Source organism: Mixophyes fleayi, chromosome 3 (assembly GCF_038048845.1).
Source record: "Mixophyes fleayi isolate aMixFle1 chromosome 3, aMixFle1.hap1, whole genome shotgun sequence".
Classification (NCBI taxonomy): Eukaryota; Metazoa; Chordata; class Amphibia; order Anura; family Limnodynastidae; genus Mixophyes; species Mixophyes fleayi.
Genome location: NC_134404.1, coordinates 179,053,108 through 179,068,754, shown reverse-complemented (window position 1 = coordinate 179,068,754; position 15,647 = coordinate 179,053,108). Strand labels below are relative to the sequence as shown.

General features: G+C 39.4%; 1 protein-coding gene across 1 annotated transcript in view; it reads left to right on the top strand.

Annotated features, from left to right (window-relative positions):
* The window catches only part of MCHR2 (melanin concentrating hormone receptor 2), a 97,994-nt gene extending 83,871 nt beyond the window's left edge, over positions 1–14,123 (top strand). Inside the window, exon 5 of the mRNA XM_075200633.1 lies at positions 13,569–14,123. Coding sequence (XP_075056734.1) covers positions 13,569–13,893 — 325 coding nt within the window. The 3' untranslated portion in view covers positions 13,894–14,123. The remainder of the gene's footprint in view (positions 1–13,568) is intronic.
* Positions 14,124–15,647: the final 1,524 nt, after the last annotated feature.

The window sequence follows — 15,647 nt, the reverse complement described above, 5'->3', positions numbered from 1 at the left end:
TTTGTTACACAATGTAATCTGATTGTGGATGCCAGGAATAGTAGTACAGAAAGTCAGGGATCAATTTTAAGTGTCTTTAGTTTAAAAACCTTATCCAGAAAACCCTATGGGCTTGTCACATGAATGGAATGCTTGCACTGCTTTCTAAACAGAACATAACGTGAGTATACCACCAGCAAGGGGTCAATTGAAATACATGGCATAGAAGTAACCAGGTGACAATTATACAGACACTATTTTCTCACAGTCCCTTCTTTGCCACGTACTTTATTGATGCTTGTGGATGCAGGAAATTATAAAGGACATAGAGAAAATGTTCACAGTTTAAATATTGTTTTATCATGTATTTGAGCATACAGAAAAAGACATCATGCATTTGTTAACACATACAAAATAAGAAGCAGAATGAGTGCAACAAAATGTGCAGCCTCACAGGGCAAAGTTATCATTTTAGTGACCAACAAATTATAACAATTATACTATAGCCAGCATAACATGAACATTAATGCACAGTATATTTTACTCAGTAGTTCTCATCTTATACAAAGCAGTACCCATCATAAAATTTGCAATAGATATACGTAGCAGTGACCAGCATTTTATACTTACCAATGGTCACCCAAAAGAAGATTTTTAAATACAGAATTGAAAGTTCTATATATAAAATATGCACAAAAATAAAAAGATATAGCTCTATTATGGTTTTAATAAAAACGTGAGTATAATGCATATATTTAGAACCCAGAACCTCTTCCTCCGTTGACTTATTCCATATGAAAGGACATAATTAATGGTTAAAGATGGCAATATGCAAAACTCTATACTTATGTCATAATAGTACCCAAGAGATATAATCTAATATAAGGCAGCCACATGTAACCATTATATAGTTCAGCCACTTCTGATATCCTATGGTGTAGATCCATATCTGATGGCTAGTATGCAGTGCAGAGCTCCAATCTGATAGCACATATACCAGTCCAAATTTAACAGGGATTCAGAACACTAATTATAGCCCTTATTGGTGGCCACTATATTTAGCAAAGCCCAATCTAGTGACCAGAATGATAGGCAGACAGGGTCAGACTGGGCCACAGGGGGATCGGGCTATCCCCCGGTAGGCCCCGACCCTGATCAGCATGGCACAGGGTGAAGGGGGTCCAAAGCAGCACGGCACAAGGTGATGAAGGGGGGCCAGGAGAAAGGGTGGGGCAAAAGCAGCATGGAGGGTGTGATCATAAGGAGGCACAGCATGGTGATGAAGGGGCACAGTAATGTGTGTGTGATGGCACAGCGGGCTTGTGGCAATGTAATGTGTGTGGTAGGTGGTGGCTAAATAATGGGTGCTATTTTGTTTGTAGGATGAAGGTGGGGCAATTTAATTTTATAGTGGGGACTATTAATTTAAGATGGGGTGGTTTGGGGGCTATTAATTGAATGTGGGGCTGAGTTTGAGGAGCATGAGGTCTATTTAGTAAATGTGAAAATGAATTATTTAATGGCATTGATGGTCGGGGGAAATAGGTATATTTGTTAAACGTAAATGCGATTAATTTATTGCAGGGGCTGTATGGAGAGAGGGAAACAGGTTTATTAAATGGGAATACTATTACTTTAATGTTGGGACTGGAGGAAGGCCTAATTATTAATTGTGGGTGCTATTGATTTAACGACGGGGCTGGTTGGAATTTTCTAAATGTACCCATTATTTTTTCCAAGTAGGACCCTCAACATTCCAGGATCCAGACAAGCCGCAACTAAAGAAACCAGCAGCTACAGGTGGTAAAAGTGACAAGAACAGGTAGGACAGTCTGTCAAATGTTCTGAGTGTAGTGCAGGCTTGGCTAACCTGTGGCACTCTAGGTGTTGTGAAAGTCCCAGCATACCCTTCCAGCAATCAGCTGCTATATATTGGCAAAGCATGCTGTGGCTTGTAGTTTCACAACACTTGGAGTGCCACAGGTTAGCCAAGCCTGGTCTAGTGGGACAATCCCAATTTTTGGTGACTGTTCTGCCCAATCAAGGGGCAGGTCAAGACTGTGTACTCTTTATATACACACTGTATTCTTTATATACTACACTATTGTGCTAGCTGTCCTATGTGGGCTGACCACTGTCCCTCTAGTGTCTGGTCTCACCTCTATGATATCTGGCCACACCCCCTCTGGTGGACCCCTAGCGTTGCAGTCCCCTAGTGGGCCCTTCATGCCCCAGTCCGACACTGTAAGCAGATAGCCCTTCTGGTGACCAGTTTCCTAACAACAGGGCCGCCGAGAGGGGAAGGGAGCGGATACTAATTACCCGGGCTCGGGCATGCCAGGGGGGCCGGCCCGGGCCCTCGTGCCAAGGTTTTTTTTTTGGGGTTTTTTTCAAAACTATTTTTTGGGGGGTTTTTTTGTGGCGGGGGGGGGAGGTTCGGTCATTGGTGGGGGTAGCAGGGTAGTAAAAAAAAAAAATATTTATACTCACGTGATCCCGGCGCCGGCGTCCCTCCTCTCTGCTGCTCTGTGCGCCACTCAGACTGTCTGAATGCCGGGTGTGACGTCATCATGTCACGCCCAGCAATCAGTCAGTCTGGTGCAATGGAGCACAGAGCAGCAGAGAAGACCAAGAGAGAAGAAAAGGAAAAGGGTAAGTAAAGGGAGGAAAATGGGGGGGACTGTCATAGAGGGGTTAAGAAACGAGGGAGGGCCTGTCATGGAGGGGTTAAAAAAACGAGGGGGGGGCCTGTCATAGAGGGGTTAAAAAATGAGAGGGGGGGCCTGTCATAGAGGGGTTAAAAAACGAGGCGGTGGACTGTCATAGAGGGGTTAAAAAAGCGAGGGGGGGGCTGTCATAGAGAGGTTAAAAAAATGGGGGAGGGGCCTGTCATAGAGGGGTTAAAAAAACGAGGGGGGCCTGTCATAGAGGGGTTAAAAACGAGGGGGGTGGCCTGGCACAGAGGGGTTAAAAAAAACGAGATGGGGTCTGTCATAGAGATGTTAAAAAAGAGCCTATTGATTTTTATGTGTTAGCCCCGCCCCAATGGCGCATTTGCCACGCCCCCAAATGCATGACCACACCCCAAAAAATTTGCGTCGCCGTTATTCAAATTTTTTTACCATACTCAACTATAAGGGGGGCCCCATTAATTTGTTGTACCAGGGCCCTGAATTCCTTTTGGCAGCCCTGCCTAACAAAGCTTAATTTTAATCACCAGTACACTGAGCAGAGCCACGGTTTGTGACCCATATATTAGACTGTGCCTTATATGGTGACTAGTATATTAATGAAATCTTATCTGGTGAATAGTATACTAAACACAGCTCCAGCTATGGCTGGATACTAGTCAGAGCTTCCCCGGTGACTAGTGTACTATACATACCCTGTATCACCACCTGCTGGCACAGAATACAAGCTGGTCCAACAGGTGCCCACACTAACCACCTGCTTGCAAACTCTACTGCTTTCCTACATTGAATTCTGATTGGTCCTAGAATTGTCTGAAGCTAATGATTGTACAGGTTAGTTGAAGCTTTGTCATCTGGATTGCTGAATTTTTTCCTGTGGTAGTTTGGAAGGGTAGATCTACATGGGCCACAGTGCACCAATAGTAGTTCCGCCACGGGATTTTCCCCTATCTGTATTTAGCATTACCACATTCAGTATCTGCTCTCCACTTTTTCACTGCACACTGCACTTTTTAGTATTACCACTAGAGAAACATTAGAAAAATGCAGCCAAGAGCCTAGCACATTTTTGTCACTAATGACTAGAGATGGGCGGGTCCGGTTTCCCAAGAACCGAACCCACCCGAACTTTGCCTATCCAAGTACCGAGCTGAGTAGCTCGGTACTTTCCCGCCCGCTCCGAATCCAAATCGAGGCCGAACGTCATCGTGACGTCGTCGGATCTCGGGGCTTGGTTCTCGCGATACTTCAAGATTATAAATACACGCCTCCACAGCAATCCATCACCATTTGACAGAGGGAGAGAGCAGGGTGTAGTCACAGGCTGATTAGAGCAGGGACAGATAATCCAATATTCTTCTTGTAATTTGTTGAACATATTTTTTTAGCTTTTTTTTTTAATTGACATCTCTGTAACCTATTTGTTTAGGTATTGTTATTATTTGTATAGAACCAGTAGAATAGTAGTTAGTAGCACCTTTTATTGACAAGCAACTCCCGTGACAGGCAAATGTTATACTATATATTTTGCAACAAGTAGAAACTAGATTCCCATGAGTTAGTCTATCACTGGGTGAAACGTATGTCAGGGCTAAGCGTCATTAATGACACCACAGACCAGGAAGTAAGAGCTGGAAGCAGTAAAACACCATGTCTCCTCCAGAAAGTAATAATTCAAATATTCTATTAAATTATGAGCATATAGCACTCCAAAAACATACTGATAGGTTAATTGGCTGCTAACAAATTGACCCTAGTCTGTGTATGTTAGGCAGATTAGACTGTAAACTCCAATGGGGCAGGGACTGATGTGAGTGAGTTCTCTGTACAGCGCTGCAGAATTAGTGGCACTATATAAATAAATGGTGATGATGATATAGAATATAGAATTAAGATCAGTAATTTCTCATAAGATTTGAGGGTGAAGGAAGGATAAGGAGCCAATACCAATTCACATGCAATGCCTATAACTAATGTAATATCTTACTATCAGGGCTGAATGCAATGCAGTGAGTCTTAGAACCCTGCACGCAATCAATTGGAAGACAGGCAGATAGCGATTTCTCATAACAATTGGGGGTGAAGAAAGGACAGAGAACTGATACTAATCCGCATATAATGCCTGAAATTAAGTAATATTTGATCATCAAGGGTGAATACAATGTAGTGAGTCTTTGAACCGTGCATGCAATCATTTGGATTACTGCTGATCCACTAACTATCAGATAAGCATTTGCTTTCTGAATCACCTATACAGATATTTAGACATGGATATGAGAGTATACCTTATATAAATCTACATCTAAACCCCATATGGCAAGTCTCCAGTTGGATAGAGAGGAATTAAAGAAATACCAGTAATATAGCTCCATTCCTGATACATTGAAACAAAAGGGAATTAAAAAATAACCCAGTTTAGGCTGAAAGAAATTATATCAATCAAAGGAAATAGTAATGTTTGATTAATATATTTCATACAATTAATTTACATGCTGGAAAAAGTTTGGAAAATTGAATAATAATATGAGGCTCTGAAAAAATTAAAGGTATATGTCCATTACATGTGACCAAACAATATAAGACCAAAGTGTACAAAGACCAGTATATAGTAAGCAGCCAAAAATACACAATGGGCAAAATCCTGAAAAAGGATCATGTATGTTGAAAGAAATAATGGTTACAATTTTCAAATAAAACTATATAGTGGTTAATAGGTCGAAAAAGATATCTACTGTGCATTCTGTGAAAAACATATATACTGTGTATTCTTTAAAATAGCAAATAATAAGTACTAAAACAGAAATAAACGAAAACACAAGTTCAAATAATGCTTTATTCAATGAACAATTATTAAAAAGAACATTTGAACAATTGGTGTATACATAATAGCATAAGATCAGCCAAGACACAAAAGTCATTAACAATCACAATATGTAATTAGTAATTCCAGCTCCTGCAAAGGGTCTGATTTTAATAACACATTTTCTGTCTTTATCACCTATCAATTAGTTTTAATATTTTCGCCTATTATTCGGACCTGGCTGAGGAAAAACCTTGTTTCCAAAAAAAATTTAATTGCAATAAATAATAAAAGTGTTCATTAATATCTAACTTTAAGTGATAATTAGTGCCTACTTAGCTAGCTCTAATCTTTTTTTGGTGAATTAGAAACTTGATTCCATGATATATCAAACTGCAATTACACATTTTTTCTGTAGTTGTTTAATGTTTTAGCAGAACAATTTGAAGGTATGTTTACTTGAAAAGGAGGTAATTTATGAAATGCAAAACTGCTGAGAATCAGCACAAAATCTCCTTTGTGACATCACACACTTTCATTTTCACCTAGTTGTCTGCCAGAGTGCATGGGTTTGCTAGGCAAAGTTAGGTGGAATGAACACACTCCTTTTTAAGTTCATAATGCACCTAGTTTTTCACACCCATGTGAAAAAAAATATTAATTTTTGTGGTATAAATGTATTAAAAAGAATAAATTGGTAAAATTTGCACATTTTTATGTGTTTTCCTTGCTTCGCAGATTGGTGCACAGTGATTACCACTCTGCAAAAATACTTGAATACTTAAAACTAGGCGAGGCAAATCCTAATTATTTAATTCAGATTTGTGAAAATAAGTGAATTACAGATTCGCTGGTAGCAATAATGATTCATAGAATTCTCAAATTGACAACCGAATTCACACAGAAATTACATTGTTTGAGCATTTTTATAGGAATAACTAGAAATAATTGGCTGTGAAAGCAACAATTTGCAAGATCCTAGAGGCACCAAACCATTTGAGCTGTTAGTACTCTCAGCACTCTGACAGATCCAGATTTAACTTATTTCTCCCACCCTCAAAACTCCACCGCAATGTTATAGGATAAAAATGCTGCTGGGGGTGGGGGGCATTTTCCCCGATTACCCCACTCTGGGTCCGACAGTTGCTTTAAGAGGGCTAGAGCAATATATAAAACAAGCTTGCTGTGATGGCTTTTCTGTATATGCTATTGAACTTGGGAGGATGTCCTTTCTATGTATTGAGATGCTAGGAATGTCAACTATCTGCTATTATTAAAAAACTGAGGGGCTATTAAAGAGTTGTAACATTTTTCAGTGGGCTATTGTAAATAAATGAAAGTGCAGGACCATGTCGGTTTAAGCTTTAATCTGCCACAGCCTCGATTGCTCACTGCAGCAGAGCACTATGACCTCAGCACACATGCATATGTTTTATATATACACACATATATATACGGTATATATATATATATATATACACACACACATATATATATATATATATATATATATATATATATATATATATATATATATATATATCATACACAATCCAAGATGTAGATGAACTCTTTAAATACTAAGACCAAATTTATACATAATTGAAGAGATATATATGTTAAACTCAATAATATAAACTTTATAATAGAACTAGAATAAACACAAGGTTCTTAGTGCACATTTTGTCAAACTGTGGATGTCCATCTACCATGTTGAACTATATATATGTCCAGTGGTGGAAGTGGGCTGGTTTACGGTGGTATGCCATACCACCACTTCTGCTACTGCCTTCATTGTACTATTAAATTACATTTACTTACATTTTACATTCTGTTACTTCTAAATTTCCACTTTGACCACTATCTGTCTATCTGTCTATCTATCTATCTATCCAGTACATATGTGTGTGATTGAACATTCATAGACAGCCAGACCAGTGCTGTTTTAAGAACTTTATTTATAATATCCATCACACAGTGTACAAAGACAGATGAGAGCCAGAGTAGTTAATATCTTACATGTCAGGCAGAGAAAATATAACCAGAAATGCCAGTAATGGTACAATTATACAACATAAGAGAATAAGCAGGTTATACATTCAGACAGCTTACCAAAGTAACCCTTAGATGGAGCTATAACATCAGAGGAGATGCAGGAGTATGGTGTTTTTATATTTAAAGGGGGGGGGGGAGGCGGGGGATAACTGAGAACTGGCCCCCAACACAATTTGATATTAGCTAACAAATCAGTCTACTGGATATATTTAGAAAAAGAGGGCAGAGACATCCTGGGTATGATTGTTTGGGGAATTGGAAGCAGGAGGGCTACTATATATAAACCAATCACACCAAATTTGGGAAAACTTGTGAGACTTATTATTCAAGTACGCAGAAATTTTTCTATGGATGCCAGATACAAAATTTTAAGAGTCGCTGTCTAGAGGGGAATCTGGGTTTTTCCCAGTTCTTGACTACCAAGCATCTCTCTGCATTATCTGTATGGATAATTTCTCAGAGTGCTTGTCAAGAGCATCTAGCAGAGAACCCAGGAGAAAAGACCAGGGACATTTAGGGATCGGGATTTTAGTGATATCGTAGATAAGTGTAGCCACATCATCCCAAAACAGATAAATTTATGGGCAGGACTACCATATGTGGATGAAGGACCCCGGTTCCCCACAACCCCTCCAACATAAATCTGAGGTGGTACCAGATATTGTATTTCCGGTGTTGAGGCTGCCTGTAACATCAATGTGAGTACATGATCAAAGCGTGCCTAATGTACTGACTCAGGAGACACAAGACAAATAACGAATGATAAAGGCTAAGAGGAAGAAAGAGTCACTGTAGTTAATGATCAGTATATAACCAATGAAAGTAGGGTTAGTGTTAGGATATTGGGGCTGTCTCTTTAACTCTGATGAGCATATTTCACTGACTGTGTATGTTTTCAATACCTCTTCATCTGTGGTGAGCCATTGCACACATGTCTCATTAATTTAGGGTGTGTTTCACTTCGGGTCTGATTGGTCCCTTGGAGTTTAAAGCCCCCTCCTGTTCTATGCATTCTTTGTCAGTGATAGAAGTTCCCCTACATTCCTGAACAGCCTAATCATAAAACAAAAAGTATAGCCTGCTGTTGACCCTTATCTTGATTCCCCATTGCCTGTCTGTAACTCACTCATTCCTTCCATTCTGATTTATATACTTCCATGGTAGATGATAGATGGATCAAGCATTTTCCTTGCTGAACCATCTCCAATTAAATATAGAAAAAGCATCCAATATGGAATTCTCAAACCCTTAAAAAACTAATTCAAATTCAGGCACTAACACAAACAAATGACTGGTGAAGGAGATACATGCTGCTTATGCTGATTTATAATGCTGAACTACCCCTGCATTGTCATACCAAAATACAATGGCCTTATCCGTCAACTTACTCACAATAATGAGAAATAGCTCTAGTAAGAGGAGGTTTTTAGTTAAGCACCCTGCAACCCATTCCCAGGGCCCACAAGCACAGCACACCATCAACCCACTGCATCAGTACATCAGTAAAGAGCTAGACAACAAATGGGTGGGACCAGAAATGGACCCCATCAAAATCTGTAGTCAGTCAACCTTCACCACACCTGCTGTTGCTCTATCTACCAATAGGGGTGACCGGTGACATGCCAAATTATACATTCACATCAGGGCATCAGGGGTTGAATCTGCTTCAAAGTTAGCTTGTGTGCGTTATGTTATAAACTAAACCAATCATATCATGCAATCTCGGAAGTCTATCACTGGGTAGCCTGCAACAACCCTATCCTCAAAACAAGACCCATTGTTTTCTTCACTGCTACAGAGCTAAATAAAACTTAATACAAAAATAACAATTCTTCAAATTTTGTTGAACCGTCCAGTCCCTAAAAAGTCATCCAAATAATTTGCTACCTCTTGCACACCTGCCTAAATGCTCAAATGAAGAGTAGTGCTAAATCTTTTTTTAAAAAAAAAAGCAACTGAAACAGCACAACCCATAGGCAAACAACAATTTACATAGTATTCAACATTAATCTTCACCATCAGAGTCCATACCCTTTGTCATGTAACCGACTGAAGAGGGACTGATAGACTGCCCTGCAATTTTGCTCATTAATCACATCATTATGGACCCCCCATTGGACAAATTTTTAATCACACTAAATTTCCCCAGGAAATTTACAGTTAACACCCTGATTAGTGATATAACCAATGTGTCCTAACTAAACCTCTTTATTAACTTTCTCCCTCACCACCTGCGGTAAGTCCAAGGCGGATTTTAAATTCTAAAGACCTTCCAGCACCTTTAACAAAAATTATGCATACTCATATGCATGCCTTACTTGCCACTTGGCACCCCCCCCCCTTCCCTAGCCACATTACCCTTTCACCTTTCGCAATCTTTTGCTGGATGTCCTAACTCACATTGCATATACATATGCTTAAATCTGCAATGCATGCCCCTACTGCACTGCCCATTATTGAATGCAAAACATCTCTCCCCATTCTGGCCCTGCATGTTAGGCCTCCTTTATCTCAAAAATTAAAATTCCTCCAAAGCAAATCCATCATAAAAGTTCCTCTTTGGCTGTGTACCTCAAATTTAAGATATGAAGTGTGGGGACAGGAGCACATAAAAAGTCAGGCAAAGGAAAATAAGCATGGTAGAGGTGGCGGTACTGGGGAGGTGGGTGCTGGGTGATGAAGCCCCTGATGCACTGAAGGCGGCCTGGGAATGTGCATAAAAAAGGATGCGAGGGGTAAATAGGGGTGGCTTGAGAAATGGAGGTTGACAACTGGGGGGTGAGAGGAAGGGTTAAACTGTTGATTGGGAGCAGCAGAAAGGAATAGAAGATAGATGGACAGCAGAGAATTAATGCATAAACCTGCTTGAAGTTGAAGAAATATGGGAAACAGAATCAGGATCCATGATATGGCTGGCTGTGAAGGGAGGATGGGTTGACAGGAATCATTGTGTGGGGTACCTTGCAGCAGACACCCAAATGTAAAATAGGGTTGAAACTGTGAAAAGGGTCAGACAGCAAGCAGAGCTCCTGCATCGCAAATTGGCCACCTGAAAGTGGTATTGGGCAGGACGGCTAAAATGGCAGCAACTGAGTAATGGGAATGAGACCCCAACTCAGCCTGCTCACCTTGGGAAGTAACATACAGATGCTAGAGGGAAAGTTAGACTACACAGAGCTCAACAGGGTCGTCCAAGGAATACATATAAAAGATGCATGGTGGGCACAGTGGGATTGGAGGGATAGCTGTAGGGAGTTTAACGCTAAAGATAGCCCCAGCAGCTCTGGTGGCAAAACAAGCCGAGGGAGCAGAGGAGTGCTTTGGACAGCACATGGTGACAAAAATAAGGAAAGGAAGAGCATAAAATAAAGGAAAGAAAATAAGAAATAAAGAATAAAAGGAAGGGGGAAAAAAAGGAAAAAATAAAACCAAGAACAAGCTGAAACAACTAAACACAGCAATAAACAATGACGTTCAAGAAATCAATTCAAAGTAATTCAAATGCCCTGAAAGAATTACATATACTCCAAATGCAATTGTAAAACTGCCTAAACCACTACTAACACTTGTTGTAGCCGGGAAATTCCCAAATCCAATAGGAAGTGGTCACGAACTGACGAAAATAAATAGAATCCTGAATTATAAAGACTCTTCCTACTTCACACCCATTGGTAATTTCCCCTAAACGAGCTGGACAGCCCTCAGTTATCATATTGGGCAATTTGTTTTAACACTTTGATGAAGAGTTGAACTAGGACGCTCTGCCCTCAACTCAATTTGTCAGCATATTTTAGACATCTCCCCTTTTGCAGGCAACATGTTTTTGCCAATGGGCAAAGCTACACTTTCTAGCTTGATTTACTTCTAACTCTAAATAAGGACAAGTGTATAAAAAATAAGGGTAAGTGCAATAAAATGCAACACGTTTGCTTAATATAAAATCTGAATTTGGGTTGCAATTTAAAAATATTTTAGTGCAGAATTATATAATAGACAACTTATTTTTTATTGCTGTGGATATATATGAACATCTCTTTAGTTGTTGACAATAGAGGCTTGAAGTTTTTATTATAAAACACTGATTTACTTTAGATTGTACTGTTAAAATTGTGGTCTTACATTTCGAGAACCAAGCTTGAGTATTTGATACAGAACTGTTTACTAGACAAGAAATACTGTTCCACGCTGTTTTTATTTATACCACATTAAAAGTTTTATGCAGCATAGTGAGTCTCTTTAAATAGACTCACTATGCTGCCAAGCTCCATAACTACTTCTAAGCTTGCTAAAATTTGCTAGCTACAAAACTGAGACATTTTGATACATTACCTGTTGTTTATTTTTGATTATATTTACTTACTTCATTTTCACTGTAACACAATCAAATCACCAAGCAGGGGGAAACCCTGCACTTGATACCTGAGTTCCCCTCCGGGATACAGCATGATTTTAGTTTAAAAGTCCTGCGAACATTATTGCCTGAGAAAATTATGGTTATTCACTTTTGGTGAAACATAGTAAAGTTTGTAAAAAATAAGATCTAGTTTAATTTCACTCTTGGAAGGTATCTAACGTTTCCCAATTTACTCATTAGTTTTATACAATATGGGGCAGATTCAATTAAGAATATATTCGTTCGAGGTGCCACCAGAACGGGTGCGGATATTTTCTGACAGAAGTAACGCTGATTTCTGCTTGCACCCCATAGAGGTGCGAGCAAAAATCTGCATTACTTTTTACCAAAGTAACAGTAATGAGGAACATCATGGCCAATTGAATCTACCCCTTAGTGGTGTATTATAGCAGCAACAGTTAAGACTCTGCACTGTCCCCATTTAAACCAAACGATGCAAATACACTCTTCAGCAGAAAAAAGCTTTCGTATTATAAGTGTGCTTTGTTTTAGAATAAGTTTTCCTGTGATTGTTTTGCACACTGCATAAAGTAAATATAGAAGGGAATATATTATTTTGAAACTATTTAAATAAAAACAGGCAGTGAAAGAGTTAAAAGTAATGAAATGTCCCTATTATAGGGTTAGGTATTTCAGATCCACTACTACAATGTCATTTCTTGGGCATTGCCAAGAAACACCTACACAATATATTCAGTCATTCACACAGCAAGAATGGATTTATATCAGAGATAAAATGCGTCACTGCATTCATATCAGCCTCATGTCGGTGGTGATGAATGTAATAATGAAATTCAAATGGAATTCAGCAAAGTGTTACCAAAACTCCCTCCCAGGGGAAGAGAAAATTTAATAACAATCCAAACAAATCTATTTTCATGAAAATGCTGCTTTTAAGGAGGTTGAACAGCTACCCAATTCTGCAACTTATGGAGAGAGAATGTGAAGGCATATATTTTATAAGCAAAATAATTAAAAAAGTAGGTGGAGGATCAAGAATATTAACAGAAAAAGCTTGTCTTGTGGCCAGAATTATCACAACTTACATTTACATGTGTATTCACTGCTGCTGAAGGAATTGCAACCGAAAATTAAGAATGATGATGACTGGTGTCAGCCATAGCCCGTTCAGCATCAGTGAATTCCCTAGGGCAATCAGACCCAGAACAGCATGAAAAAATCATCCCCCTGTGTGGTGATTGTTGGGGTGATAAATTTGTAAGAGAGATATTAGCATTTTTTGCTGGTGCACCACTGGTCCCAGCAAACCCTGGCTGCCTTAAATAGGCACGGATGCCAGAGCATGCTGGCTTTTGTATAACTATAAGCGCTACCATGCCCAGACTTTCAGGACCGCTGGGAACTTTAGAGTATCTCAAAAAGTATTATCAAATAAATATATTGACAGCATAAAAAAAAATTCATTATAAAAATACAAAATACATTATTTATGAAAAAAAATCCCCACACACCCTTATTTACCATTCTATTGCTCACCTAAAGTCCTCTACTTTCTTGTGTAGGTGACAGAAATGCGCAATTTCCTTTTGGCATAGCAAAAAAAGGAACAGCATGTGAATATGTTGTATGTACCTTTTTTAATTCAATTGTCTTTTACTTTTTTTTTCAGTTACAATAACAGCTTACCAAGGCAGAGAGTTCTACGACTGACCAAGATGGTTCTTGTATTGGTGGGAGTTTTCATTGTCAGTGCAGCACCTTATCATGTGATACAAATTGTGAACATTCAGATTTCTAAGCCCACATTAATTTTTTACGTCAGCTATTACTGCTCTATTTGCCTCAGCTATGCCAGCAGCAGCATCAATCCTTTCCTATACGTACTTCTTAGTGGAAACTTCCGCAAAAGACTTTCTGAATGTACAAAAACGAAAATGAAAATGTCAGAGCGTGAGCTGAACAATTTTGATAACACTTTGAAATCCAGCTTTTAATTTTTTTTTGTGTAAACAGAATTTGTATTTAATGTTTTATGTGCAGGGTGCTTATCTATCGCTTAGCATGTGTAGTAGCATTCTGTCACTTTATTATATTTCTACCCAAAAAATTAAAAATGTAAAACTATTAAAATTAAAAAAGAAAACAAATAAAATAATGTGGAAAAACCTTGTAAAGCAATTTACAGCTTAGTTATGTTAATGTTAAGATAATATGCCTGGTTACAATTGATGCTTTTATTTAAATAATAAAATTAATTTCATTTTGATAAATCTACTGTACTCTGATATCCAACATGCTTTCCTTCTGTAAAAATGTTTTCCATATGAATGTAGTACCCAGATGTGAGGACACCAGGTTTAGGACGTAAGTTCACTAGATACCTGGCCCTCTAGGTTCACAGAATCACACAGGTAAGGAGGCAATAAAGATAATTTTCTCCTTATTCACACAAGTTACATTGCACATAGAGTAAAAGCAAAACAGTGCTCCACAAAGGAGTAATACTCCCCCCACCAAATATACAAGAATGTTAGTTAATAACCAATGACAATAAAACACACAAACAGCACATAGGAGAGGTCTCACCAGTTAGAAAGTTTCACAGAGTCCCAGTCAGGCCACAAATGAGTCCCAAAGTTATTCCATAGGATGGCCAGTTGACCAGTCTCAAGTAGTTGTCCTACAATCTTGCTGATACTGGCCACTTGGCCAACTCTCCACTATTTCAAGTAAGTTCACCAGTTCCCTCTGGATCACGAGTGACTCCCGATGGAGTAAGGGTCCAACAAACTTCCTCACTCTGATAGCAATGTCCAATCAGTATTTGTCCCCCGGATGTTACAGCTCACGCCCCACGTATCAACTCCTAGAACCGCTTCAGGGGTCTTCGCCTTTAGCAGCCACCTTTCCTGTAGAGCAAGACACGCTCACAGGTACTCAGATGCCCCCAGGTCTTGTTCTCTAGTAGTATGAGCTGATAACCTGAGATCGTAGCGCAGGTGATTACAAAGAGGAGGAATGAAGTATCCAGGCAAAGGTTTCAGGGTCACGAGCAAATCAGCAGTCAATATTCAAGCAAGAGGTCAAGGTCACAGGCAAATCAGCAGCGTCATTATCCGAGCAAGGGGTCAGGGTCACAGGTAAATCAGCAATGTCAAAATCCAGGCCAGGGGTTAGTAACAGAAATACGGAAGACAGCAGAAACACAAGCAGCAGGAGAAGTATGCTTGGAAGCAGGGACTATAACCGGCAGTGAGGCCCAGTCCTCACTGCCTTAAATACTTTGATGGATAAATCAGTAAGGAGGAGGACAGGGCTGACAATCAGCCTCAGGAGGCTGCTAATTAATTACTAGCTTAGAACTAGCATAGGTCATATCATAAACCAGGAACATGTATAAATATATAAATGAACAAATAGAATCATTTGAGAGCTCCCCCTGGAGTTGGAGGATGTCCCTACATCCTCCTACTCTATGCCACAAAGATAACAGTGCATTGTAACTAATGCACATGCTTGGCTGCTACATTACGCCAGGATGCGGCGTACCGCCACGGCTGGTGACAGTACCCCCCCTTTTTGAGGAGGGGGTCAAAGAACCCCGACATACAGGCTTTCCAGGAAAATTTTTAAAGAATCAACAAGTAACTTATCTGAATGTAAATTTCTTTGTGGCACCCAGGAACATTCTTCGGGGCTGTAGCCCTTCCAATGGACAAGGAATGAACCTGACCCTGAACTTTCTTTG